Source organism: Acipenser ruthenus, chromosome 30 (genome assembly GCF_902713425.1).
Source record: "Acipenser ruthenus chromosome 30, fAciRut3.2 maternal haplotype, whole genome shotgun sequence".
Classification (NCBI taxonomy): domain Eukaryota; kingdom Metazoa; phylum Chordata; class Actinopteri; order Acipenseriformes; family Acipenseridae; genus Acipenser; species Acipenser ruthenus.
The window spans coordinates 14,689,136-14,717,024 of NC_081218.1; the positions used below are offsets into that span (position 1 = coordinate 14,689,136).

The 27,889-nt window shown below is 43.0% G+C and overlaps 2 protein-coding genes across 3 annotated transcripts; one reads left to right on the top strand and one right to left on the bottom strand.

The window, feature by feature from the left end:
- Positions 1-5,699: 5,699 nt before the first annotated feature.
- On the top strand, positions 5,700-22,266 carry LOC117965961 (innate immunity activator protein-like). 2 transcript variants are annotated; one of them, XM_059004808.1, is made up of 10 exons: positions 5,700-5,897; positions 12,285-12,396; positions 14,152-14,285; positions 14,637-14,759; positions 15,027-15,258; positions 15,743-15,796; positions 16,240-16,501; positions 16,634-16,810; positions 17,101-18,154; positions 21,135-22,266. In XM_059004808.1, exons 2-10 carry the CDS (start codon positions 12,342-12,344, stop codon positions 21,225-21,227), a joined length of 2,184 nt encoding a protein of 727 aa, XP_058860791.1. In that variant the 5' UTR covers positions 5,700-5,897; positions 12,285-12,341; the 3' UTR covers positions 21,228-22,266. The 2 variants fall into 2 exon arrangements, with proteins under 2 accessions (XP_058860791.1, XP_034766999.2); XM_034911108.2 differs by lacking the exon at positions 5,700-5,897 and adding an exon at positions 9,650-9,765.
- Positions 22,267-22,317: 51 nt separating this feature from the next.
- Positions 22,318-26,002, bottom strand: LOC117964383 (galanin receptor 2b-like). The gene is made up of 2 exons (XM_034907694.2): positions 25,955-26,002; positions 22,318-24,782 (listed from the first exon to the last, which is right to left on the bottom strand). The coding sequence occupies exon 2, from the start codon at positions 24,771-24,773 to the stop codon at positions 23,754-23,756; it is 1,020 nt and encodes a 339-aa protein (XP_034763585.2). The 5' UTR covers positions 24,774-24,782; positions 25,955-26,002; the 3' UTR covers positions 22,318-23,753.
- Between the last annotated feature and the right edge of the window lie 1,887 nt (positions 26,003-27,889).

Below are 27,889 nucleotides of genomic sequence, written 5' to 3' on the forward strand. Positions count from 1 at the left end.
TATTGATATATATATATATAATTTATATATATATATATAATGTAACATTATGTAATCAAATAAACTACAAAATGATATTGCAAAAGTCTACCTGAAGCCATAACAGTAGTACAGTATTTCATGTTGGATTTAAAATGATAATGTAATATTATTCAGCAGGTTTCATTGGCCTTTATAAAGCAAAATTAGTTCGTTCTATAGGGTGATGCTAAACCTTTGGCCATTGTCCTTACATGCAAAAATATAAGTGCGCCATTCAGACTGATCGATGAATAGACTACAGACAGCTCCGTACATGGACAGAATTTAATACTCTCAATAACTTAATAATGAGATTAATAACAAGCTTCATGGTAAGTGGATCCGCGGTGTTCCAGGCAGAAGAGTGACCCGCATGTGTAAGTAATGCATTGCGATAGGCCTGTGGTATAGTCTCTGCCAGTCTGCTCGTTCATATCGACGGCATTGTAAACAGAGGGAGGTGGTGACTCGTGTGAATGTGTTCTGTGCTGGATTCCCGTGTGATTCTGTTCAGCTTGGCAATACCCCTTATTGCTCATCCTACGATTGCAACTCATTTTGAAACTGGCACACGGGCTACAAATAGAAGTCAATGTGTCGCAAAATAAAACAGGTTAACAAGGCCGTTAAAATATATCACCGCTCTCTTTTTTTAATTCAGCAACGCCACAGTTACTCCCATCAGGTGTCAGTTTAGCACACTGTTTCAAAGGTCTGAGAACCGCTTAACAAATTCACACTTCTATTTCAGTTCTTAACAGTACGCCGCTGCTTATCAGTGCAGAAAGCGCCTGCTTATAAACTAAAGCATGTGTTAAAAAAAACAAAACTGTTTTTCACTTACTAGGCTAAGCATATGGTTATCAGCGCCTCTCATTGCAGATAGCCCTGCTGAGACACGGCCGGCGTCAGGTTGGGGGAGGTGGAAGGGACGCAATTTTTTTTTTTTTTTTTTGAGCCCACTTTAATGACTAAACGTAAAACATATACAGGCGCCGTCTAATCTACTGGGATCCGAAAAATAAACCCTAGCGAGGTAGTATAGGGTGAACATGTCTGGCTTGCTTTCTGTTGGATATGAACTTGTGCAATGCTAGAAAAAAAACCAAGTCAATTCTGTTTAGATAAGCCTTTGGTTTGTCTGCTCTCTGATTTTTAAAAATGCATTATGTGGTTAAATTCTTAGTGTGTGTATTGCTTATGTGTTGAAAATGCAGCGTTAATATAGAGACCGTGCGGTTACTGTATGAACCGGTTCCCCCCTCAGTCATGGAATCATGTACAGCACTAGAAGACTAGCTCTACCTCCGCTACGCTCCCCTGCCTCCAGACCCCGCTCCTTCTCCACCCTTGCTCCGCAGTGGTGGAACGACCTTCCTACAGATGTCAGGACTGCCCAGTCCCTGACCACATTCCGGCGCCTCCTTAAGACTCACCTCTTCAAAGAGCACCTGTAGAACTCCTCTGTTTGTATCCTGGGACACTATCACCCTTCATGTAAATGTGCTTTATTTTGCTCTTATCTGCCCCCTATTTTACTGCATTTAATCCTGTACTTCAGAATACTGTAATCTGCTAAGTGTTTAACCTGTAGTACTTTGTATTTAATCACATCCTGATGTAACTATCACTATTTAATCATATCCTGATGTAACTATCACTATTATCTGCTGTATTATTGAATTGTGGTTTGTCACACTTGTACTTTGCTTGAACAAAAGTTATTGTATTTCTTGCTCTTATTGTATTACTTGTATTGTAACACTTGAAATGTATTTGCTTACGATTGTAAGTCGCCCTGGATAAGGGCGTCTGCTAAGAAATAAATAATAATAATAATAATAATAATAATAATAATAATAATAATAATAATAATAATAATAATAATAATAATAATACTTAGAATCAAGTCCACAAGAGGGCAGTAAAACTAACATGAGACACCAATGACGAGCAGTGGAAAATGAGTCAGTCTCACATTGCCCCCTGCTGGGTAAAGAAGGTAACGCGCTTAAGCAATCCTCGGTATAGGGAAATGAAACAAGCCAAGCTGAAGAATAGCTTCACTGTGATGTATATTTAATACAATAAATAAATAAATAAAACATCAATTTTGGGTCAGTAATCAGTGATATAGAAACACCAGGCACTCATGTGTGAAAATGTTAGACCGCTTTGTGCTCTGTCTCATGCATTTTACCATTTGTCTTCTTTTTCTCTTCCTGTTTTTAATGAACTGCACGTGTGGCCTATTAAAGTCATCAATTAACTTAAACAATCACTAATTTGCCTATTTTGACAACTTTCCCAAATCATACAGCGGTTTGATTTCACATGCACAACAAATCAAAACAAGAAAATCAATGGGGTGTTCTTAGATATCTGAACACGACTGTATCTCAAAGAGGGCACCATACAAGGATGCCTATTTTAACCAGCGGACAACACAATGCAGCATTATTCAGGTGAGAGGCTTACCTTTACAGCTCGATACTGCCTGATGAACTTGTAACCTCCTCACAGATACGAGCGCAGAATGACTGCAGTCTGTAACAATCTCACGCTCCTCTAAGAAGCATCTTCATGAGCAAGCCAGCCCCCTCTTAAGGATGTGGTTAACCTCTATAGACGACCGTTTAACAGGTTCCCACACTATTGCTTAGTGGTGTACCGGTATCTGTTACTTTCCATCCTGTGAAACTGTGGAGGGGGTAGAAAGGAAGGTGCCTCAATGTGCAGTGAATATACATTTAAAAAATCCCTTTTCTGTGCCAGCTTTCTGAATTCACACGTGCAGTTGCAAAATTGAGCTCATGAATTAGTTTAGGACTAAACGAATTAGTGCGTCACAAGACAGTTCGAAAATAAAAAAACTTCAAACTTACCTGCTGCACTTACAATAACGACAGGTGTTTCAGGAGCTGGGATTTCCATTGGAACATCCATAGCCCCCGACTGCTGCAGGTTGTGAAGCTGAGGGAACACGGAGACACTTTGTGGCTTGGAGCTTGGTTTCAGGAGACTAGGTTTCAGGCCGCTGCACGGCACATCAGGGGAGACTTGAGGTTTGATACAGCAACCTCAGACTAGGTCTCCATGTTTGGAGCCACTGTTTCTGAAAAAATGGCTTTGTGTTTCCTCAGCTTGACAGTCTTGGTTCCTTATGTTAAAATAGTGGTATTCAACTCTGGCCCTCAAGATCCAATCCAGTCCTGGTCTTTATTCCAAGCAGGTCTTAAATTAGTTAATTGCCTCTTAACAGCTTCAATTAACTACATTGGAACATGCTTGGAGTAAAAACCTGGACTGGATTAGATCTCGAGGGCCAGAGATGAGTACCACTGTGTTAGAGAATGTAGATAATCTATACCATCATCATAGACTGCTTTTGTTCAGGATAAACTCCCACAACACAGAGTTTGGTCGTGGTATTCATCCCATCATTATGGAGTGTGGTACAAGATTAAACACGTGGTCTGAAGCCCGCTTGGTTTGAGGGTCTCCTGCCATGCTGTTTGGACTAGGCAGTAGAGCCCTCTGGGGTACCATGGGGTAAGTAAAGAAAGGTGCCGATTGGGGGAGGTGGATGGAATTGATGGATCAAGGAGAGTTGTAAGTGACAGGTCTATAGTCTTTACGACTGACTGATGCAATGTGTGCGGGCTGCAATAAAAGCTTCCCACAGTAAAAACATAGCAAAGTGTGACAAAGCACAGCGAAAGCATGGGAAAGCATCGGTAAGCACAGAGAGCTAATGCAGATTGAAAAACATGGCAGACCAGGGTAAATGCATCGTGTAACCATGGGAAAAGGATGGGAAAACATGCAAGCAGCTTTTGCATTGGAAAAACCGCCTTTCTTTTAGTGTTTTGAACATTTTCAATGATACAAACAGGACTGGGCTGCAACAAATGCCGTCCACCCAGTCCTGCAGCATTAAAGGGTCGTGCCATTTAACAAAACAACGCCATGGTATGATAATGACTCCCTGCACGAACTGGCACCCACACCAGCTGTATATCTAATTGAATAATCCAATAATTGCGCACTGTCCCGCCTGAAACAGGAGCGCCTCACACCCATACCAAAAAGAACCCGCCCCATCATCCCAGGAGTGCCCTAACAATCTGGTGAGCTGTCTGCTTGCCGTCCTGCGTTATTGTGCATTGAAAAGCACGGGTGACGTGCAGGTGTATGTCCGGCTGCGTTTAACTATTAACCTGTTATAAAGACTGTGCTCTTAACTTTACAATCGTGCCCTGTGTTCTCTGTGTAAGATGACTCCTCTACACGAGATAAGATATACTGGAATTGCAATCCATATCAGTCATTTCTTGTAAATGGTTTATAATGAAAATGAAAATAAAGTGATCCTTATGTTGGTCCAATGATTCAGCTTTTAAAAAAAAACACTGAAGGCATTTTTAATACGCTTATTGTACAGTGTTGTCATCACAATGTGAGGGAAAAAACACACATTTGTCGCCTCCCTTGTCTCCTTACTGTTGCATAACAGCAATGTGCAGAATATGAGTCAGGTTCACTCCCCTTTGCAGCCGGTGAAACCCACACTACAGTCTAACACATGTTAGAAACCGACTTTCAAAAAGACTTCTGCATACCCGACCCTGTGCTGTACTGAATATTACAACAAATGTGATGGATCTGAAGCGAGTCTGTTATTATTTCTTGTCGATGCAGCAGAGGCGGGGTGTTTGGGACATGACTGGCTTGAAAAATAAAATCTGGAACACGTTACAGCAACATAATGCTTCCTATTAGCAACCCTTATTCTTTATACTGAAGGCTCCTTTCGTTCTTTAATTTTTAGAAAAAAACTGACAAGAAACTAAGAGCACAGCAACACGCGTGAACCCTCTGCTTCCTGGTACCGCATCACTTCCTGCTGCTCAATAGGTCACCTAGAGGTTATGATAACAAAACAAACATGAAATAAATGTGTTTTTTTGTCAGACTGATAATACTTTAGAGAATATGCAATACTTTTACAGTTTATATTTTCAGCGTGGGATTATAAGGAAACTACTTTTCAAGTCGCGTCAGAAATCTCTATTAGAAATGAGTTGTAAATACAAGATTGATATAATGCATTCAGCTCGGTTTTATCAGGTATAAACCATCACAATGATGCTGTTTAACTTTTTTATTACTATTTAACACACAACAAACTGAATTATTTGTTTGTTTGTTTGTTTTTTTACATTAAAGACATTTCGTATAACTAGCAGTCAGGTGGTCTTGTGTCGGGTGCTGAATGGTTGCCTGTGTATTGGGGGGTGTAGAAGTGCTCATTCATCACTTTTACAGAACTAACAGCCAGCTGTCTCGCACACTCGCTCTTTGAATAAACTTTTCGTTCTTTAGCGCTTTCATTCTACAAGCGGACAAAAGCCACCCCGGCGCACCCGTGTGCTGCTTGAAAAAGCACATTGATTCAGGGAACAAAACTTTGACCGGCGTGGGGAACCCTGGAATGCCATCGATGGTAAAGGGGGGGAGAATCCGTTCAGCAAGTAATACAAAAAAAACACAATAAAAATAAAAAATAAGACAACATTTTAAAAATATATATACGATTGAAAAAAAATCATATTAGGTCGTTGATTTAGTTGTTTTATAGTTAAAGGCGTGCCTTTCAAACCCCACACCACCCCTCTCAGTTGGATGAATGGACTGTTCCAAAGACAGATGTCCCGGTCCACAACATTTGGAATGGTGTTCTGCGACCCCCCCTGTGTTTGCAGCGCGTGTGGATGCCTGTGGTATCGCTTCTAGCATTGGGATGCACGTCTGAACGGAATTCCTCTAATCAAAGTCCACGCATGGGTTACTAACGACACAAACAACGGAAGCAGGTAACTGCGTTTGATTATTAACTGCTTGATCAAATTAAGGCTGCTTGGCAACTTTTCCTGGCAATGAAAGGGAGTGTTTACTGGAAACTCGTGTACACAAAAAGACAGCTGCAATTCTGAACAATAGCGGTGTTTTTGGAGTTTGCCAGTTGTTCCATAGTTTTTTATATTTTTATATGTATTCGTATGCAAGCATTGACATTTAGCTGTAAGTCTCAAGCGTGACCGAAGTCTAACAGTTTATAGCATGGCTCTGAAAAGTAAAGTTGTTTGTTACTGTGTTGTGGCTTAACGGTGTATATTATCACAAAACAATCCCTGCGGTTACATGCTAGCAGCGGGGGGCACAGGGCGGTCTGGTTTAGTGTTGTGCGTTTGATACCCCCGACCCGCCTGGAAGAGTATTTATTTACACAACGTGTTTATTTAATGGATTAAGGACTCGCTCTTTCACAGGACCGGCTTTCATTCAGAAGAGTTTTAATGAAAGGATCGCGATACTCTAAATACTGTGAGGGCTGTAAATACACGTGATTGACAACCGCATCGATCCAACTCGTCAGTAAGTGAGTCGGGGATGTTTACGCGATTCATTTAAACGCAGTAACGCCTCACGCACCTTGACAAGCATTCGCAGCTATTTATAAACTGTTTGTTTATGAGCAAAGACGAAACCTTATTACGAGATGGGATATGTCAACTGAAAGATGTACCGTTTTATAATCTGAAGTTTTAAAGTGTAAATACTTTTTATAATCTTGTTAGGTATTTAATGAAATCCCTGCATTTTGATGGTATGGAATTGGTTACATAGATTTACTGTTGATTTCTGAATCACAGGGGACCTTTAAATCCACCCACGACAAAGTTTTGAGATTAGCCATTAGTAGCCAGACAAGCACTGATGGGCCGAATGGCCCCTGTTGGCACATTTCTTAGGTTCTTTAGTCTGGTTTGCTCAGTTTTTTTCTGTTGAGTTAAACCATGTTCGTTAAACTCTAGAACAAAACACAACATCGGGAGCCACGCTTGTGCATATTTATATTGACAACATAACTCCGCAGTAAAACACAACGCTACATTGAAACTCTCTGGGATAACTCTTAATACTGAAGAAAGCAAAGGGACTCTTCAGCATGGGACTCGCTGTGTAACTGGAAATTCATAACGCTGCAGCATCTGTCCTGCTTGTGGATCCATTTTGAGAAATGATACAGAAAACTACAGATGTAAAGTTTACATATGTTAGTAACATACACCCCCGCCATGGTAATAAATTCAACCAGTATGATGGAAACCGGACAGACAGGCAGGCAGACAGCTCCATATATCCCCACAATCTAACTGCTGCTAAATCGTGTCACTAACAGGTTTCCTAACAATTTTCTAGCTGTTTTTAAATAATTTCTAGCTTGATAACACTCACCGTTCCTTGTCTTGATTTTTTCCCCCTATTTTATTTCCACTTGCCAGTTTTTCCTGCTCTAAATCATCCCCCTTTTGTATTTTACACTTTGGTTCCATGCTGAGTGGAGGTGTGTGTGGGGGGGGGGGTCTCATTACTCGTAACACAGGAAGTGGATGAGGACACTAATTCCATTCTAATTAGTTGTGGTGCTGCGAGGGATTCGCCCTCATCATTTTAATGAAATCCCATCTTGAACCCTTCACCTTGGTCACGCTAATTACCAGCCGTTCCGTTTTGAGTCGAATCTCCTGCTGCAGGTGCACAGGAGTGGGGAGACACAAAAGCCTTCTGTTATCTCTGAGAAAAACAAACAGCCAGACTGGCTGGCCATTTTATAATGGGCTTTTCCATAGGAAAGCATTTCAGGTCGTAGCATCCAGTCTGAATAAATACACCGGCAATTTACTGAACAGGTTCAGCCAGTGAAATCGCTTCTCTTTTGAGTAGTTTGGGAAAAGCAAACAAGACAGTTGGGCTTATCGGGGTTATGTCCATCCATAACCATGATGAAAACCTTTGGCTTGTGGCAGGCTAGCTGCCATTGGTCAGTTTATAAGGTTAAAGGTTAAAGTACTGCAGCCCCAGACAGCCGTTCTAGTAGCTGGACTGGCTACTGGACTCTTGTTTCCACAGATAGATACTGGCACAGAACTGTAACGTGTGAAGAGGCCTAGAGAAAAGACAATGGGAGCATTCATCAGCTACTAAACAAATCAATGTTGCTGTAATGGACTGCAGTTCACCAGCAGGTGTGATTATTAGCAGCAAGGCCGTTCACACGCTAGCTGGTTTCAGAAGGGGCTAGAGAGGGGAAGGGACCAGCACAACTGAAATGGAAGTTGTTTCATCGTTCGTGAAACTACCATTGGAATGTTTGTGCCTGGTTTCTATGTTTCCGTGTCTGTGGAATGCTGTGTCTGCGCAGCAGTGCAACGCTGCCCATCTTTTTAAAGTCTTGCATTCATTTCTTAAATCTTCCCTCTATTAGTATGGCTTCTGTTTTTTATTAGTTTTTGTTTGTAGATATTTTCAGGCTTTTTTTTTTTTTTACACTGCCTAAAAATCAAATAGCACAGATTGTGGATCACAGCATACTGTATTGCAGTAAATTACACTAAACTGTGCCATGAACCAGAATGGGAGAAGTGAACACCAAATACAGTAAACTACACCATGCGTCTGTGTTTCTAGAATAAGCGTGTGGTTTTTATTTTTCCATTTGTTTTTCGTCTCTGGGGTGTTTTTACCCTGTGTAAATACATATTCATAGACAAGATGTACAAGTGATCAACAGATTTAAAATGAAGCTTAGAAAATGTAACCTTAGGCTTGTATTAACTGTATTAACATATTCCTAAAACATGAACCTGACCGGGACCTGCAGGCATATCTCTCTGTGCTGGTGTTGTAGCGTTGCCTGCATCCCCAGGTCTAGTGTTAGAGCCGCAGGTACCTGCAAGGTGTGCTATTTCCCCACCAAAAAGAAAGCACAAAGGCTCGGAGCTCTACACAGAAAAGAAACTCTGAAACTGAACCCATGATTCTGCTTCAAGAACTAAACCCAACCAAACCGACTCACAAAGGACTGAGACAGGAGGCCTGAGCAGGACTGGTTTAATGTGGGGGGGGGGGGGGGGGACTTTGTTGGTTTGTCAGCTGATCAGCTTTTATCTCCACGCTGCCCCTCCCTCTGACTCAAACACAAGGAGCAGCTGTTGCAGCTTTTCTTTCACTTTGTTGAGCTTTTTAATACTCCTTTTATTTCTTAAAGGAGTGCTTACCAACCCGGTTTTTTTAACCTCTTGCAACATTGTTTTTGAAATACTAAAGGAAGCATTCTCACAACCCCCCAGTATATCTGCTGCTTCGTAGCTTGCTTGTGTGATTTTTCTATACACAGCTCTGTAGAATGTGGTACCTTCCTGTGCTGTAGGTCACACTGCAGTTAGACCATCAGAGTGACCCGCAGCAGAGGAAAGGAGAACAGTTCCAAAATGAACTGGAAGGCTTTGTTGTTTTGATCTTCGCACGTGTGTAAGTCTGAACAATTTAACAGCTGTGAATAACATACACCCCTCGCCATGGCAACACATTCAGTATGACGAAAAAGTATGACGACTATGGACAGACCTGCAGAAGCTGGCTGCCAGTAACACAGCTCCCACTGTGAGGTCACGCGCTGCATTCTGTTCTGGAATTCACATTGTGTTCTGATTTGCTGGCCTGGAACACTGAGAGGCCCCTCCCTGTGTGAGGTCATCACAGGTATGCAGTGTGTCTCCCTCCCTGTTCAGACAGGTACTGGAGCGGCCTCACCCCTAGCTATCAGGCAGGGCTCTGTACAGGTAATCAGAGCAGAGTGCAGCAACAACTCCAGCAGCGAGCTCCACTCCGGATAATGTAAGTTCTGTGCTGTTTTTATGTGTTTATGCTGTGGTCTGTATTGTGCAACAATACCAGAACATGACGGTGGATATTTGTGGTATGCTGTTTTCATTCTGTTAATGCAAGCTGTACATATTTGTGTTTTTTAAAGAAGCTCAGGTTTAGTATAATGTTTGAATCCAGCATTTGGTTTGTGCAGAAGCAGTTCTCTATAACTGGAATTAAGGATATATGTATATTTAAGTTGTTGTTACCCATTTTAATTTAATTTAAGGGTTTCTGAAACCACAGATTAATGTGTCGACTGAACATTTAATAAATGTTTCATTTCATTACCGTAAACCCTTTAGCCTAACCCTAACCCTAAGAGCAATTTTAACCAGGAACCCTGCTACTCTGTAGTTTCATTGTGTTTATTCACACTATCTTTACAGTCTCTTATTACAAGTTACGTGACACTGCTATTGAAACAAATGTCGTCGTTTGCTCCTGAAACGCAGGCAAAAAGGCTTTGCAGCGCATTCGACTAGAGAGATTTTTCAATGTCTTTTAAAATGTCATTGAATTTATTAAGTTTCTTTCACTGTTTCTAAAATCTGCTCTACTGAGTGGTGAATTCTTCTGGAGGTGTCTGGCTTGGGTGAATTTTATTGGGTGAATTGTTACTATCTGAATAGTGCTAATGATGATTTAGAGTCGATATCTCTTCAAATCCAGATCTGTGAGTTTGTGACTAAAATGCTTCTTTTATATCCAGTAACCTTTTATTTCAACTCTTAAAATGTCTGCGTCCGATTTATTGAGTACATTTTGCACAGCCTGCTACTGTGTGTGTGTGTGTCGTATATTATGTTCTCTAGGGAGGCGCGTATCAAATGCAGCTGTGTTCAAAGTATATATTGTTAAAAAGAAGTCTTCTTGTGTTGAGAGCAGTAATTACCCTCGTACCTAAACAGCTTCCAGCCAGGTATTTAACTGCCTTTTACTGGGGCCAGTGTGTAATTATGTGCCCATCACTTTCATTGTGGATTACAGAGCCTCCCCTTGTGAGGGCTGAAAGCTGGGCTGCACTCCTCTGAACAGAATAATAGACAATCCCAAGGCAGGTACTGCTAGCTACTGATTTCACATGCCCTGTTCTGAAACAGTCCCATTTCATTACTAATCTTTCACTCCAGGGGAAGGCTTGCATCACTTTGAAAGTACCAACACCCTCGTTTTGTTGTTGGTACGAAACTGCTTCGATTTACATTGGAGCTAATTCAGCTTTCTGAACTGTTTAGTTTTAAACGGATACCAATGTGGGGATTCCTCCCTTAGTCACTCAAGCAGACCAGCATATATATATATATATTATATATATACATAACTGTGAATGTTATTGAGTTCTACTTAACCTTCGTCTAAACAGCTGGCAAATATCTCAATGTCAATTAATCTTGATATATTGGTTTGTGTTTGGAGATAAAAAGCATGAAGTTTGCTTTTAATTGCTGTGCCAGTTTCATTTGATCTGTGCATGTGCCGGAGCCAGTTTCTATTGCAAAAGGAAGTGGGCTAGACGTTCATGTGGATCGCAATGTGTAATAGGCAACTGGAAGAATTCATCAGCAAACTCAGACACATGCAGTCATAAAGCTATTGTGATGTCATTAGAACCTCGGAGTGCACAGCCAATCGGTGACCTGTAGAGTCTAAACAACCACAGACGCACAGAATTGAGGAATATCCACTAATGGTCTGTCATGCCTCCCCAGCAGGAAGCTTTCACAATGGTCTTATGAATCACTGGGTTCAAGAGTTTACCCCAGACCTTGTGCTGAATGCGAGCGAGTGTCGCTGTTTATATTTGCAACTTCGAAAGAGTAAACAGACTGACAAGCCAGAGCATCCGTTCCTGCAGCGAGCTTCTCCCAGCATTCATATCCGTGCACGTCAAACAGGATTCAGAAGCTGCTACACAAACACTGGGACTCTCCGTCTGCAAAGATGTATCGAACATGTGCAGGGATTTGAAGGGGTTTGTGTTGAGAGTCCATGGCATTGTATAACTCCTAACACACTGAAACACTTATCAAGGTCTTTATACCTAATGGAATGTGTACCAAGTTAAATAAAAAGGGGAGTACAACCTGGACATGCCCACTCGTTAAATAAAGCTTAATCATGTTTGGTAAAATTGACCGTTCTGCTACTGTAATGCGATGCTTCTGTATCGTAACATTTTCATTACAAATATATATAATATATAATATATATATATATATATATATATACTGATATTGATCAGTAAGATGTGAAACCCATGTCGCCCAGCCCTCTCTGTTTTGTATCTAGCTTTGGTGTTTCTGAACAACCACGTCTCTCCCCAGCCCCCTAATATCAGTCCCAGAGCCAGAATGGTGTAAATTGGGGTCTTTGTTTCGAACACTCCTGTGGGAGAGGGTTAGAGAAACGCTGGGCTCGGGCAGTTTCGTTTCAGGCACTTCTGTTTTATATATAAATCTCTCTCTCTCTCTCTCTCTGTATTCCAGGAGCACTTGATATTGGAGGATACTTGTACTGTAACTGATATATAAGAACACGCTACCATGGAGTGCAAAGATGAAGCCAGTGATACGGACAGTGGCATTATCCTCCAGTCAGGTAAGCAGGGCTTTCCATCTGTCACCATTTCATACCCTGTGTTACAATAGGACCCCACCTGCTGCTCATAGGGAGCTGTGCAGGGTGTCGGGGGTCCTGCTGCCAGTAACACAGGGTATGAAATGAAGTTTGGGTAGTAATATTAAAATTCAATGACAAGCGTTTCCACTAGAAGTCTTTCTCGGTGTCTTCAAGCCATCCAGTCAAAATGTTTGTCTGTTTTTTTAAGTTTCTTTTAGTATTGCTAGTACAGATTTAAAGCACGACAGTTAACACTGGGTTTGTGTTGAGAGTTAATGGCATTGCATAACTCTCTGGTTACTCATTGAGACAGGTTATTTACATCTAATGCAGTGTGCACCATTGTGAAATAAACAGTTGCATAACAACTTGGGCACACCCTCGAGTTCAGATGAGCCAGTTATTATTATTATTATTATTTATTTCTTAGCAGACGCCCTTATCCAGGGCGACTTACAAATGTTACAAGATATCACATTATACATTATTTCACATTATACAGATATCACATTATTATTTTTACATACAATTACCCATTTATACAGTTGGGTTTTTACTGGAGCAATCTAGGTAAAGTACCTTGCTCAAGGGTACAACAGCAGTGTCCCCCACTGGGGATTGAACCCACAACCCTCCGGTCAAGAGTCCAGAGCCCAGAGCCCTAACCACTACTCCACACTGCTGCCAGTTATTGTTGCTTGTTTTGTGATGGATTAGCAGTTTCCCTTTACAATAAATAGGCTTGTTTTTATTTTTTTGTTAACGTGGCGCCTGAATTAACGTCTATTTACTTTGTTTGGTAAGATCTGTGTGCTTTAAAAATACCACCAGTCTCTTCTAGCTCTGGATCAATAATATAATTGGGAGAACGCAGAGGGGAGCATGTTCTGCATCGTTGCAGCCTTGGGACTTGCACCTCCCTGAGGGCTGGTGAAGTGCCAGCACAGGGCATAATAACGCTTGATAACCCAGACAGGGACCCTCTGTCTTCTGAAGACACACCTGTTATTATCCCACCTCCGTATGTAACATAGTGGATAACTAAAGAATGTGCCTGCAGTTACTGTTTAATTAGCATATTCTGTTCACTTAGAAACAGTGTTAAATACCTGAAGAATCTTGATTTTTTTTAGTTTCCTTGGAAAGACATTCCAGTAACCCCTTCGCCTCTCGGTTGTAGATGACTCGGATTCCTGTTGTCTATAATCTCCTGTTGAAACATGTCTTCAGTTGCTAAGTGACCCTCTTCCTCGCTTTACTGAAGATTTTGTGGTTTGTAGTAATGGGAAATGTTTAGTTTCTCATATTTATCAACGCTTACACGTTTGGACTTGCCCCTGATGTCATTCGTTTGACAGCGTAGCATGGATGTGGCACCTGCAGTATATTATAATGGGGTGCAGTGGACTCAGAATTGTAACATGTACAGTTTTGAATGTGTTTAATATGAACGTGGCACTGGAAATAATGCTTTGTGAGCGAGCAAGTGTTCTAGACTGTTCAAGAAACTAACAATCTAGAACCGGAATCAAGCTTTATTTAATCCATCGGAACAGAAGGATTCCGTGAAAAGATCCCGGCGCTTCTCAAATGTGCTCTTACCCGAAATATTTCAATCCACCCCCGAAAGAATTGCTCATGCGCTTGCGTCCGACCGTCATTTTAGCAGTCATGCATGTTGTGTCCCTGCATTGTTAAATAGGCTGTACGCTGTCTGTTTGTGTCTCTGCCCAGGCCTTGATAGTCCCACGTACCCCGTGAAAGACATGCCCACGCACACAAGAGCGGTGAAACTGCGCCAGCAATCCCTGGAAGACAAACTGGAGAGCTGCCGACTGGAACTCAGAAAGCTGTGCATCCGAGAAGCTGTGAGTCTGATAACTCTACTACTGATAATAGAGAGGGGTTCCCCAGTGACTCGTCCAGCGAGGGAGTGTACAGCCAGCCGTGCAATCCGGAGATTGCTGCTTCCAATCCTGGCCTGGCAGAGTTGCCGATCTTGGCTGGAGACCAGGAGGGCTGCATTGGGTTTTGTGCTCGAGATAGTCAGCCAGGGATGGGTCGCCTCATTGTGATTCAGTGATCCATACCGGTCAGGTGCCTAACAAAACTAGGCAGAGACTTCCTACTTGAACCAGGAAAATGGTATTAGGATGTGCGATTTTCATTTTCTTTCACACATATATATAATATGTTTTTTTTTTTGTTTTGTTTTAAAGGAGCTGACTGGAATACTGTCCAAAGAATTCCCTCTGAAGCCTGGTGAGAAAGCACCCAATGTGAGGCGAAGGATCGGGGCAGCATTCAAACTGGACGACCTGAGCATCCTGCAGCAGGGATCGGTAACCACTTTTAACTACTGTGTTGTTCTTCTGGTCCTCAATCCCTTTCTATATCCCTTTCCGTTTCACTCGTCCCATCCCAGTAAGTTTTATAATGCACCCCTGTGGCCTCAGTAGAGCTCTCAGACATGTCTTCTCTCCAAGTACAGCTGGTATACCCGCGTGTAACCTTCAACCTGTCCCCCCTGCAACACTGCATGCAAAAAATACATCAGGAAATATCAAGGTCCTTTTTGTTAACGCCCCTTTCCTTGGCCCCGCCCCCAGGACCCCAAGCTGAGCTCCTTGGAGGCGGAGCTTGCCCTGCAGTTTCAGATCTACGAAGCAGCCCGCAGGCTGTCATTGGAGGAGAACATCAGCAGGCACATGAAGAAGAACCGGCTGAACCAGTGCGAGAAGGAGCAGAAGAAACTGAAGGAGCTGCAGCAGGCTGTGAACGAGCTCCACACCAAGGCTGGACACAAGCCACTGCACCCAGGCAGCCAGCTCCAAGACCCGGGTAGGAACACCGTCCTCCCAGTGTCAGACGCTACCTTCCAGGACTCCAGCTTAACTTTATACTGTGTGTTAACAGACAGACTCCACACTGCAGTGTCACCCATTCCAGGTTTTACTACGAGCTTGATTAGCTACAGTGTGTATAGATAACAAGCTCAGGTGTGTCTTCTTAAACCTGTCGTAAAACCAGGAGCGGATCAAACTGCTATGCAATTGGGAGTCTTATTTCCATCTGTGGGCTCTGTTACTTTGACATTTAAAACAATGTTAAGTGTTTTTTAAAAGGCATGGAGAACTCGTCAACAGTGCAAAAGCAAGTCATTTTTCTAAAGGATCTTTTAAGATTAGCGCATTGTATGTTACCACCTGTGTTGACACGATAATATAGCAGACAGAGAGAGGCAGGTAGAACCCAGGTCTAGAGCCCTGTTGGTCATGTACCGTGCAAAGCACAGAGTGTGAGTGTCGCTGGTTTCTCTTTGCAGACCCTCACGGCTCCGATGATAGCTCTCTGTCTGACGCTGCGCTGCTGGAAGACGGTAAGACTGCTTGTGAGACTGGTGTTAAGTGAATGAGCACAGGATCTCTGATTAGAAGAGCCTTTGTTTCAATTCCTCAAGGAACACCAGGGCAGGCTGAGACTCGATGAGGGATGATCTGAGAAAGTGGATCAGTTTGAACATGCAGCAACTCGTACTGTCTCTCTGCTCTTTGACAAAAGGGAATCCGGCCAAGAGGAAATATTGTCTCTCTTCAGACCAATAGGGCTGTCTTCTGGGGCATTTTGTAGCAATTAGTTCCAAGTTAGAAAAATGACTGTATGGAAAATACCCATTGGTTTTGAATTTCCTTAGTCCTTCATTGGTTGAGGAAATCAACTAATATGAGCTAATTATGATACCAGAAGATGAAAGGGTTATACCGGGCCTAGCTTACTCCTAAACCCATATGAAACCATGGTTGCTTTGTGTGTTTTCCACAGAGGGCGTTCCAGCTCTGACCCCCCACCCTGTGTGTGAGACCTCCTCCCCAGCGGCACTCCCCCCTCACAGCTCCCCACTGCCCCCCACCCACTCCCACCGCCCGCTTCCCCCTCAGACCTTGGAAGGCCTCATCCTGGGGCTCAGCCCCAGCCTGGAGTACGACCGCTCCCCCATCCAGAACACCGCCTGGCGGGAGTCCAGCCTCGACCAGCCCTATGAGAAGCCCAAAAAGACCAACTCCGCCGCCAGCAGCCAGTCCAGGTGAGGCCGCGATTTCTACCAGGGCAGGGGGTCCAACAGATCTTGTATCGGTGTGCTAGCAAGGCCTTGATTGGGCAAAACATCTGTTCTTGATCATTCTGTCAGTAAAGCCTTCCTCTCTTGTCGCTGCAGTAGCCCGGCCGGGACTCCAGTGTCGACTCCAGTAGATTTCAGACTGGGAGATGTTCAGCTGCCGTACCAGTTCAGTCCGATCATGAAGCTCCCGCTCCCGCTCCGGCACACCCACTCCTCCAGCGCTCCCTCCACTCCGGAGATGCAGGGGCGCTGGGTGCACTCGCAGTCCGTGAGGTAGGGCAGGGGGTTCAATCAAACCATACCGCAGCCTTCACATAGAGGATCTGGACAGGAATGAGATTTTAAAACAGGAAACCGCTGCATCAACACTTAGTTAAATACTGTCTGTTAGGTGTTTTGATTTTCATTTTCCGTTTTAACTTTCAGCTTTTAAAACATGCATTTTTTAGTGGAACCCAATTCAGATTCAAGCATCTTGTAACACTATACTTTTTAAACTAAAATTGTATCAAACGGCAGGAGCGATTTTTATTTATTTTATATTTTGAATTATTTTTTACCAGGCTACCCAGTAGCGACCCTTCCCATGATCCTTTGGAATCCAGAGGGCGGAGCCGGTTACCTAGGAGACAATCTGCCAACTTCATGATGACCTCCCAGGACCACCCCTTCCCTCAGCCCAGAATGAACCTATCCAACCCCCTGTACCACTCTGGCTCTGAGGACAGTAACTCCGACTACTCCACCCCCTCCTACACAAGCTCCTCCTGCCAGGAAAGGATGCCAGAGCTGGTCAGACCGGGCCTCCCACCCTACCCGGGGCCTCCCCAGAACAACTGCTACCCAGGTTTCTACAAGAACCCCCAGAACCACTCCTCCCCAAACTTCTACCCACCACACGGATGCACTGAGGGTGGGAGGGGGTACCTCAGAGAGAGTGATCTGGGGAGGGGTTATCTCATAGAGAGTGATCAGGGGAGGGGGTATCTCAGAGAGAGTGATCCAGGGAGGGGCTATCTCAGAGAGAGTGATCCGGGGAGGGGTCATCTCATAGAGAGTGATCAGGGGAGGGGGTATCTCATAGAGAGTGATCCAGGGAGGGGCTATCTCAGAGAGAGTGATTCGGGGAGGGTCTATCTCAGAGAGAGTGATTCGGGGAGGGGCTATCTCGGAGAGTGTGATTCAGGGAGGGGGTATCTCAGAGAGAGTGATCCGGGGAGGGGGTATCTCAGAGAGAGTGATCCGGGGAGGGGGTATCTCAGAGAGAGTGATCCGAGGAGGGGTTACCTGCAGCCCCCGCCTCCCCTGCTGTGGGATCACCCCTGCAGGCAGTATCGTTACGATGATGATCCGGCTCCACGGAGGGTGATGCAGAGGCCCTTCCCCGCGCAAGTCAAGCTGGCTCGCGCCCCCTCTCTGAAGGATTACCCCCAATCTGCCAGCCAGAGGGGGCTGCCCAGAGAGGTGGTCTCGGAGGAGCTCCAGTCCTGGCACGTGCGGACGGTGTTCAGGAGTGTGCGCCCCCGGTCCCTCGACAGACAGGGCGCCATCCGGGTCAGAAGCAACACGCCAGGCAGGGAATCCCCCCTCACCAGGCAGCCAGTGCCCCATCAGCAGGTAACCTCATTACCTTTCTATGGCAGCGATTTGAAGTTAAGGAAATGTAGCATTTTTCCACCCCATGTACATCTGATTTTACTATTTTTCTTTAACCTAGGTTTATATAAAGTTCTCAGTTTGCTTTCCTTGCCTTCCAGGAAGTCTCCTTTTCTTTCCTAGACTACTTTACTTTCTAGCTCGTTTTCACCACAGTGTCTTGGAAATCAAAGGCATCTGAGTGGCTGCAAAGACTGTCAGTCAATAAGGCCAAGAGCTGGTTGGTAAATGACAGGAAAGGCGGCCATGAGAATTTAGATTTTTATACTAAGCAGAACAGTTTGAGTTTGTTCCAGAGAATGGGAGTAGTTATGTAATTCATAAGGCAAAAGGTATTTCTGATTGGAAAACATTCAGGCTACTGGCAGAAACGCGGATACAAACTTGTACAAGCATGAGGTGCCTGTGTAGTAATGCAAGCAGCGGGTAGATTATAAGGGAAAGGTTAACACGAGTCGCCATGTTCCTAAATAAAAGACGATGCAGTGTTTTCGTTTTGATGGTGTTAAGGCAGAATCGTTTTCTAACCTCACTAGTGGAGTGCATGTTCAGGCTTTACGTTCACTTTTGTAGAACAGCTTTCAAGATTACAAAGGTATGCCTTTATTAAACTCTTGCTATCTTATCTTAAAACCAATTTCCTAATCCAGAGACCCACTAAATGATTAAAGGGTGCGTGACACAGAACAAGAGGAGCCTGTCACTACTATATACGTTTATATATTCTCTTCAAACTACCATCTATGTTATTATCTGCATCTGTAAGCTCCCGTCACACACATGATCGTGTTGTCCATTTCAGAAATGGCGCTCTCAGATCTGGATTGCTTTTGGAAGTTGTTAGTTGGATTCAGTAGTTAGAGGATTTCTGATGTGTGTTTTATACGTTGATAAATGTATATTTCTTCAGTGTATTGCTGTAAAATAACCCTGAGATGTGCAGTGATTTTGCACAGCTCTGTCCTCATTAAACTCTGCTGGCCTCTTTGTAATGTTGCTTGTAAATTTACTGTGTCTCTTAATATACTTTTATAAATGTAAAACCTGAAACACGAGGTCCAGTAAAGCAAAAGAAGCATTGATTCAGCCAGTAGAGCACGGTGTGGTCTGCCAGGGGAAGTTTATCTGCATTAAAAACTAGCTGCAGACAAGAGCCCTCATTGGGCGCTTCGCCATAACACCCACGCATTGAAACCTGGCTGTTCAGATTTTGAGAGAACACACCCAAGCACTTGAGTTTTAATATTCAATCCAGGACACGGACAGACCCGAAATATCCTAGCCCATACCGTTAAGTACCTGCACACTTATCTTTCTAGAAATCCCCGAACATGTTCTCAAAATATACCGTTGAGTTTCCTGAGCAGCTCGTTCGTGTTTTGACTTCCCGGGCTTGCTCATGTCTGAACAGAGTAGCAGGTACTTTGCCTCAGGCTATCTGAGAGGAATCAGGCAGCACAGGCTGGGACCTGTGTCTGTTCAGCTCCAAATGCTGCCAGTCTTGGCAGGACTGAGATCACCTGACCCCCCCCCCCCTTCAGGAAGAACCCCTTTCCTTTCACACCCAGCCCCAGACTGCTTTCTAAATGACAGTCCTGTGTGCACTGTAACACAATGAGGAGGGGCAGTGCGCTGGGAACAGAGAGAGAGAGCACACACACACACACACACACACACACACCTCAATCCTCAACTGAACACTCCCTGCCAACAGACAATTGGGACAGATTGTTTTGTGTTTTGTGGACTGGTGTCTAATGGGAGAGGTGTGCATGATCTTAATCCTTCGTGTGAGTTATCTTATTCTTCTTGTCGTTCAGATTCATTTTGCATCATTATCTGTGTCTGTCATCGCTGGTGACTTTTTTTCACTTGGAATCCGGCTGCTCAAGTCCAGTGGGTTTGGTCAGTGGTCAGGTTTCTGGTGTATTCTTCTGATTTCAGTGTCATCACATCCTGGTGACTTTTTTTTAAATTTATTTATAAGTTCAATCTGAATAACAAGAAGAATGCAGACGATACCTCTTTTAAGCTGAGACCAAATTGAACTGAAAGACCAGAGGGTCGTCTGCCTGAGGCCCCCAGCCCCTGTAAGTGTCGTGTTTGTTTGGCACATGTACTGCATTCCGTCTGTTCATGGACGGCACTAAATCTGTGGAGCAGCTTGGTGGATCTCACACCAGCTCTCCCCAACCCCCAGTGCAGCCCTGCCCCTGTCCCAGCCTGGTACACGGGGAGCGTCTCCTACACAAAGCAGCTCCGTGAGTAAGCAGCGTCCGTCTGCATGATTCATGCTGCTATCACACTGGTTATGTGGTAAGGCTTCTGATTCGCTGTGCTGTGTCGCACTTTTCCCAGTGTTGGCGAATGTCTGGTTCTGTGCAGCACAGTGTGAGGCTGGTGCATTGAACAGCCCCTTTCCTTCCAGGTGGTTAAAGTGCAGCTCTTTCCTTGTAGACTTTGAGCTGGAGTGTTTGCAAACATGATTGGTGTAGCTGACGAGTCACTGTGAGGTGAAGGAGTGGCACCCAACGCTTGACAATCTTACCGTTCTTTGTTCAAATGGATCAGCTTTTTTTGTCAAGTGTTTGTCAATAGTTTTCTCAATCACACGTTGATCAACTAATGCCATAATTCTGCATTTAATAGAATTAACATTTCATTTATTTGTACATGGGCTTTAACTGAATTGACACCTGTAGTTGGTAGTTTTATTTTTGTAGTTATTTCAATTTTGACATTTGATCTTCACATACAGTATTATATTACACCACGATACTATAAAAAAAAAAAAGAAGTCTATACCAGATCCTCATCAAATAGTTTAACGTTTGGTAAAATCATATACCTTCTAGGCTTTAATGTTAAGGGGGAAAAGCATCTTCTGCTGGATCTTCCTGAAGAATGCTGTGGTTTTAAATGCGGTTCTTTGTGATTTCAGACTCCGCAGAGACGCATCTTGCAGAGAGCTCCGGACGGGACACCAGTGCAGTGGTATGTGGAGGAAGAGTCTGAAATCATCAGTCAGGTTTAGAGACGAGAGACAAGAGACAAGTGTCCGGCGTCCCCCCTCCCCACTTGCGGACCAGAGACTCCATCCTATTTATTTTTTAATTTATTTACAATCCTATCGTTCACAAGGAGGCTGAACAGACGCCTGACCCACTCGGACGCCGACGAGATTCAGGACCCTGCACAGGCCTTTTGCACACTTGGCTATAGATGGTGTGCAGCAGAGGGTTATTCCACGCTGCTGTAAAATGGCTGGAGGAATCGCCCATCGGGAACTTCAACTGGAAGAGTCTAAGAGCAATGCCATCGTGCGCGCTGCTGCTGCAGAGTTTGTAGACTTGAGGAAACTAATGTGGGAAGTAAACCGAGCTTACATATCGATTCTCTTACCTCTCTGTTGCCACCACGCTATCACAGATGCCCTCCTGTGCTTTTAATTAATTAAGACTTCCCTGAACTTGCAACATGAACGATAAGGGGTTCACAAGGATGAAGAAGCCAGCTGTTTGCTCAATAGTTCAATGAAACCGTGGTCATGCCTGCAGATGTTTTCAGGCAGATTGTCAAACACACTGTTTAGCTATGACAGAATACAGTGAGGTCTAATTGAACTTGGATCATTGACATCTGGTCACAAGCTCGCCTGACTGTATCTGGTGCTGTTTCCCTTATGCAAGTGTATTCCAGGGTGAAAGATTATGAAGCGTGTGTTCTCCGTCTGCAGGATGTCTGATAAGGAGTGTGAGAAACCCCTTTTTTATAATCTTCAATAAGCACAGCACCGAACGCACAAAGCCAGGAACAGACTGAACTCGTTTTAAAGTCTTCTTCGGACTCCGCCAGGACCAATAATATTGAACGATATTAAACTAATAATAATTGAATGATAATTTAAAAGGATACACTGGTGTAAATAAATATATGTAGAAATATAACATGCTGGTCATTGTACTGAAATGTTTCGTGTTTATGTTGGTGAACACTAAGTGTATTAATATAATGGATGTTTTGGTGTTTTACTGTATAATGAAATAATAATAATGCTACACCAAAATACAGAAGCATCAATCTGCTTTTCACTCAGCTGTTGCTTTTATTTTGTTACTTGGATAATGACACAAAAACTAAACAAAATAGTTGTACAAGTATCACTTCCTGTGCTGAAGGTCAATTGTATGGTAGAACAGGAAGTAGGGTACTAGAAAGCAGTTCTGTTTTCTAGAAGGCATGTTCAGAAATAGAAATCCACCCATAGAAAAAAAACTGCATTACATACGATGCTAATATATAGAATATCGTATAGGCTACGATACAAACCAATATCTAAACGAGAATTCACAGCAGCTACCCATGAAGAGTTGTGTTGTTGACCACTCTGAGCTTGAGTGGGTTCAGACGTGTCCATTCAGCAGGTGTCTGTTATCTGCAGTGTGAGGGTGTGGGCTTCCTTTCCTTTAGTAAAGGCTACCTGATAAACGCTTGGGCAGTAACTGTCCATTTCAGTGAGTAAATGACACTAACGGGTGTGTGTAGGCAACACTGGGCTCAGATCGATATGGATATAACAATGTGTTTAATATCTTGGTTTCTTTTGCTCATAATATTTGTTCTTTTCAGGTCCTGCATTTAGAGGGTGAATTCTATGTTTTTCACCTCTGGAGACCTGGGTTCAAATCCAGCTTGGGTGAAAAGGGAAATGAGTTTCGGTGATAAAACCTAACCCCTTTATTGGAGATTTAGTCACAAAAATAAATGTAAATTGAAATAATAAAATAGCTTGCATTTAAAAAATATATATATATATTTAATGTGATTATAATAATCTGATTTGGACTATCATTTACTGAACAGGGCACTGTTTTTTGTATGTTTTCGTTAGAATAATCAAGTTTTCCTGAAGACACTTTGAATGATTTTATTGGAAAAAGAGCATTTGGAATTCCAGATATTTTACAAAATGTTTCTTTCCTTTTAAAAAGCAGGGTTTATTATGCTATTAAGTTATTCTGCTTATTGTACAGTATTAATTGTAATGAAGTCTGGTGCTTTTCTACTGAGCTGGAATTGCATGGAATTTATGTTGGGATATTTCCAATAAAATATGTTCTAAATATTCACGCTGTCATGTCAATGTATGGAGTTACCGGACGTCCCGGGAAAGACTTCATTTTTTTAATTGTTAAACGGCTTTTCTATTTGGTAGTCACTTTTTTGACGCACAAAACTGTAGCCGTGTGCTCAGCAAGTTGACGCACAGTAATGTATTATATAAAACAAAGAAACATATAGATTACTTCTTTTAATAATTCTCATTTTATGCGTTTAATAATTCATTTTCTGTTTGACTTCCTGGACCATGGTTCTTTATTAATTTATTTATTATCTTGGAAGTGCCACCAGCCAAGTTTAGCCTTTTAAGTTCGTGTGAGGAACACAGCCGTTTGTATGATTATTTATAAATCTCCAATGTTTTAATTCAATGTTGTTATTATATACTTTTTAAAGTCGCGGTTTTTCACTCAGGTGAGTCGATTTTTAATGTAGCCTTTCACAGTTTTGACAGCGCGCCGCGTTCTGGCGTCGCAATGCAATTGAATTTTTGGGGAGGCGGCGCGTTTTTTCTTCGGCACCTTTTGAGCATTCTCTTAAGCGCCTGCTTGTACTGGTCAGAGAGCGAGAAAAAAATGATCGGATTCACACAGGTGTTTGAGTAAGAAAGCAGCATAGCGAGGTCGTTGATTAGAAATGAAGACTCGAAGTGAGACAACCGCTGAGCTGCCAAACAAAATACAATCACCCAGCAAGGGATCCACATGACCACAAAAACCACCAGGACTGTTAGAATCATAACGGTGGCGTTTCTGTTCATCTGGAGCGTCACGTTGGCTGTCACGGCCTCTCTGTGCCACAGCGAGTAGATAATTTTGGTGTACAACATGATCATGAGAAGCATAGGTGGGAAAAAGCCGATACCGCCTATTAAAGTTAGAGAAAGTAACCACTGGCGCGGCTCCATGGTGGTCACGCAGGTTTCTGCACCGTCTCTATCGACTAATTTGTGGCACATCCACAAAGGGATGCTTATAACGAACGCGGCCCCCCAAATGAGAATCATTACAAAGCCGTGTTTTTGCGTGAGGGCCAGCGAGTGCATGGGATAGACCACCGCGATGAACCGGAGGACGGCGATAGCCACCATGCTGTAGAAACTACTGAATATGGTGAGGGTGGTGAGCGCCGAATGGGAGACGCACACCACAGCGCCCCAGCGCCAGCCCGCAAAGACCTTCTTGAAAAACGCCACGGGGATGTTGTAGAGGAGAAGGAAGAGATCCGACACCGTGATGTTAATGATGAACATGTTGGTCAGATTGTTGATGGGGCCGAGACGCCGTCTCTTACTGTCTATTAAAACCAGGAGGAGAAGGAGGTTTCCCATCGTGCCAACGCACACGATGAGCGCCAAGGAGGTGGACACGATGACCTTGGTGTAGCCCTCAACACGACTGGAAGAGGGGAGCCCGGAGGATCCATTGAGAGGCCAGGGGCTTTGTGAAACGTTCTCCATTTCAGAAATCTGCAATGAAACGTGACAGATTGAAATTACTATTGCTTTCTCCAATTTACTCCCCAGAGTTGCACCACAGACAGAAGCTAGAGTTAAGGTGTCCTCATTCACATAATGGGTTTTTATTCATAATTAATAAAATACATTCAGGGTTTTTTTTTCAGCTGCTATTCGCTTCTAAAACTAGAATTCCATTTTATGAATATCAAAATACATTGTATTGAAAATATTTGTATAGTCTGCTTTGATTAATTATAAGACTGGATTTGTTTTCTTTTGGTTTTTGTTTGAGGTTTTAGGAATATCAAATGTTCCTCAAAATATACTGAGCATCAAAACAAACGTTTCACTTATATTTGAGCATCAAAAGAAACATCACTTATATTTGGATAAAATTCTCTAGATGTGTTTGAAAAATGACAAACTCTGTTTTAGAGCAGGTGCGGTGACTTTTTCTTTTTCATCCTGAAGATGCTGCAGAATGATCTGTCGATCTGGGGCAGGTGTTGTGACTCTTGGTCTCCCAGTTGGTGGCGCTGTCATTGACAGAGTGTGTCTGGTTATACCGTCTCGCCAGGTTTGAAATCGCTGGCTGTGAGCACCCAAGACGGCGAGCCACAGCACGCTGCTAGTCCAGCCTCCAACATGCCGATCGCACAAAGGCGCTGCTCTCTGGACAGACGTGGCATTTTTTTCTATGATTTTCTTTATTGCTTTTATTCAAGCTTGCAATTCAACAGCTGAAATCACCCCATATCCAGTGTCCAATCAACTGGATCACTAATTAGGTGATGAAGCGCATCTGCTTCAGTCATAAGTCATTCAAGCGTGTCATGGTCAAGGATGAATGATCGAGTGATTTAAAAGAAGCCAAAAACATTTTGCCAATGTCCATCATTTATATACCTTTTTTTTCGAAAATAAATGTGTTATAATAGTGATGTTTCTTTTGATGCTCGGTATATACTTAAAAATAATGTACACGTTCTGTTCTGTACAAAACAAGACAATACAACCAATGCATGAAGACATCACAGAACCCTATTTATTCATATCTATCTGTCTATCTATATCTAGTGTAACGATCACAAGCCAGGTCGAAACAAACTGCTGAGTATTCACTCTAGCAAAGTCCAGCCTGAATCCCTTCGTATTGTGGAACAGCGCGTGCAGTCACTCACCTGTGCTGCAGTGTCAGATCAGCGTCTCCCTGGTCCCTGCTGGTTCTGTTGGGTGGTCAGCACTGACACGGCTTTATAGCACCTTCATCCTGCAGATGACGTCACCATCGGGGGGGGGGGGGTGGCTGTGTGCCCCTCTGCGCACCGAGTGAGAAACACGTGTGATAAAGCACCGCACGGTAAAGCCTAGGCGAGCACTGGAAAGCACAGAGTGGTGTGGCGACTCATCTTACAAAACAAACCATGGGAAACGAAGCCCTATAAAAGCTTCCCATAGTAAAAACATGCCAAAGTGTAATAAGCCATGGGTAAGTATTGTAAAGCACAGAGAGGTGTGGTAAAGCATATTTTAAAACATTGTAAAGTATGGTAAAATATTACCATGGGAAAACTGCAAGACTTCTGTGCACATTCTGTGCAATGGGCCATCGGTAAACTTTTAAAAGGTCAATATATATGTAGTGCTGTTTGTGTTTATTAAATGAATGAAAAGCTGGTAAAAAAATAATACTCATACATTACACTGCTAAAAATGCTTAACCGAGTTAGTACATCAAATTAAAAAATCCCCCGACGCAGACAACAATTACAGGTGCCCGCTGTATCATTTCTAAAACCCCCTCACTTCAGAAAGTCCGACTGTGGGGAGGCAGAAGCAGGGTCTGCGCTTCAGTAATTTCACTGCGCAACCGCACAGGACACGGACGTTTCAGAGCAGAACCCGGCTCAACTCCAAAACCAACTGACTGACAGGACCCGAGACAAGAGCCGCTTCAAAACAGCGTGTTGCGTTATTGAAATGACGTAGGTGTGGCTCTGGTTTATCCAGTGAGACTCGTTAAATACTGTGTCCGATTTGAACAGGTATAATAACCACGCCTAATTATCAAGGACAGGCTGCAACAGCGTAGCTGCGACATGACTCGTCTTGCCTTTTGTGTGCATCACAGCACCCTGGAGGCGCTCGTTAGTGGAAATGGACAACAAGCAGACTGATCATTAACTTGCTAGCTGGACCTTTGGGCATATTAGAATTCCAATAATTAAAAGGCAAAGTTTTTTTTTAATTAATTAAAATGAATACCTGGTTTTGGTAGTGCTATATATTTTTTTATTTTTTTGGGGGGGGGATATTAAAAATGTCATCTTTTAAAAAAAAAATGCATTCGAGAACGTTATTCTTACAAGGGACAGAAAAAAAAGAAATTGCCTTGTATGAAAATGTTTATTTTTTTCAATAAAGATATTTCGTTTTTTGAGTTAAATGAAAACAGAAATGTTTGCTTGATGTCAAAATCGATCTCCAATAAAACATTCAGTCGCTGAGTTAAATGAAACGCGTTTTTATTTATTGAAATATTCTTCACAGAATGTTACATTTGGTTTGGGGTTGGTTTTTTCCTGTGCACGGAGTTTTTTTTTTTTTTAATTACCTGTCGTTTGGTTTTTCGCATTTTCAAGGCCAGTCTCTTGATGAAACACACCCAGGTCCCAAAGGAATTCATCACAGTGCGCAGACACTAATCATGCTACTTGGGCATCATTAACAGACGCGTCACCGCTGTAAATTCAGAATCAGAGTTAACTATACAGAATAGTATAGAATAACAATTACCATTTGATGAGACAGATTTATGCAAAAAAAATGTGACTTACAGGCTGATGGGTGAGCGGACAGACAGACACCTCCACACATCACCCAGAATCTCATACTCTCAATAACTGAAACTAATCTACATAACAAAATCCATGAGCATAGCTAAGCTCTCTGGTGCTAAAACGTTCAAAACAGTTTAGCGCCAATTTTCAATACGAAAGCTAAATAACGTTAATACTAAGTTTCATGACTAATATATATTTTTTGGTTGTAATCCACAGCGGATAACAATCTGCAATAGGGTGTTGATGACAGAGATACACTGCCCTCTAGCGGTG

Bases quoted from the DNA above. Each gene is read 5' to 3' on its own strand.
- LOC117965961 (XM_059004808.1), top strand. From the start codon at position 12,342: ATGGAGTGCAAAGATGAAGCCAGTGATACGGACAGTGGCATTATCCTC. The intron at 12,397-14,151 runs GTAAGCAGGGCT...GTCTCTGCCCAG, and splicing joins TGGCATTATCCTCCAGTCAG to GCCTTGATAGTCCCACGTAC. The intron at 15,797-16,239 runs GTAAGACTGCTT...TGTTTTCCACAG, and splicing joins CGCTGCGCTGCTGGAAGACG to AGGGCGTTCCAGCTCTGACC.
- LOC117964383 (XM_034907694.2), bottom strand. From the start codon at position 24,773: ATGGAGAACGTTTCACAAAGCCCCTGGCCTCTCAATGGATCCTCCGGG.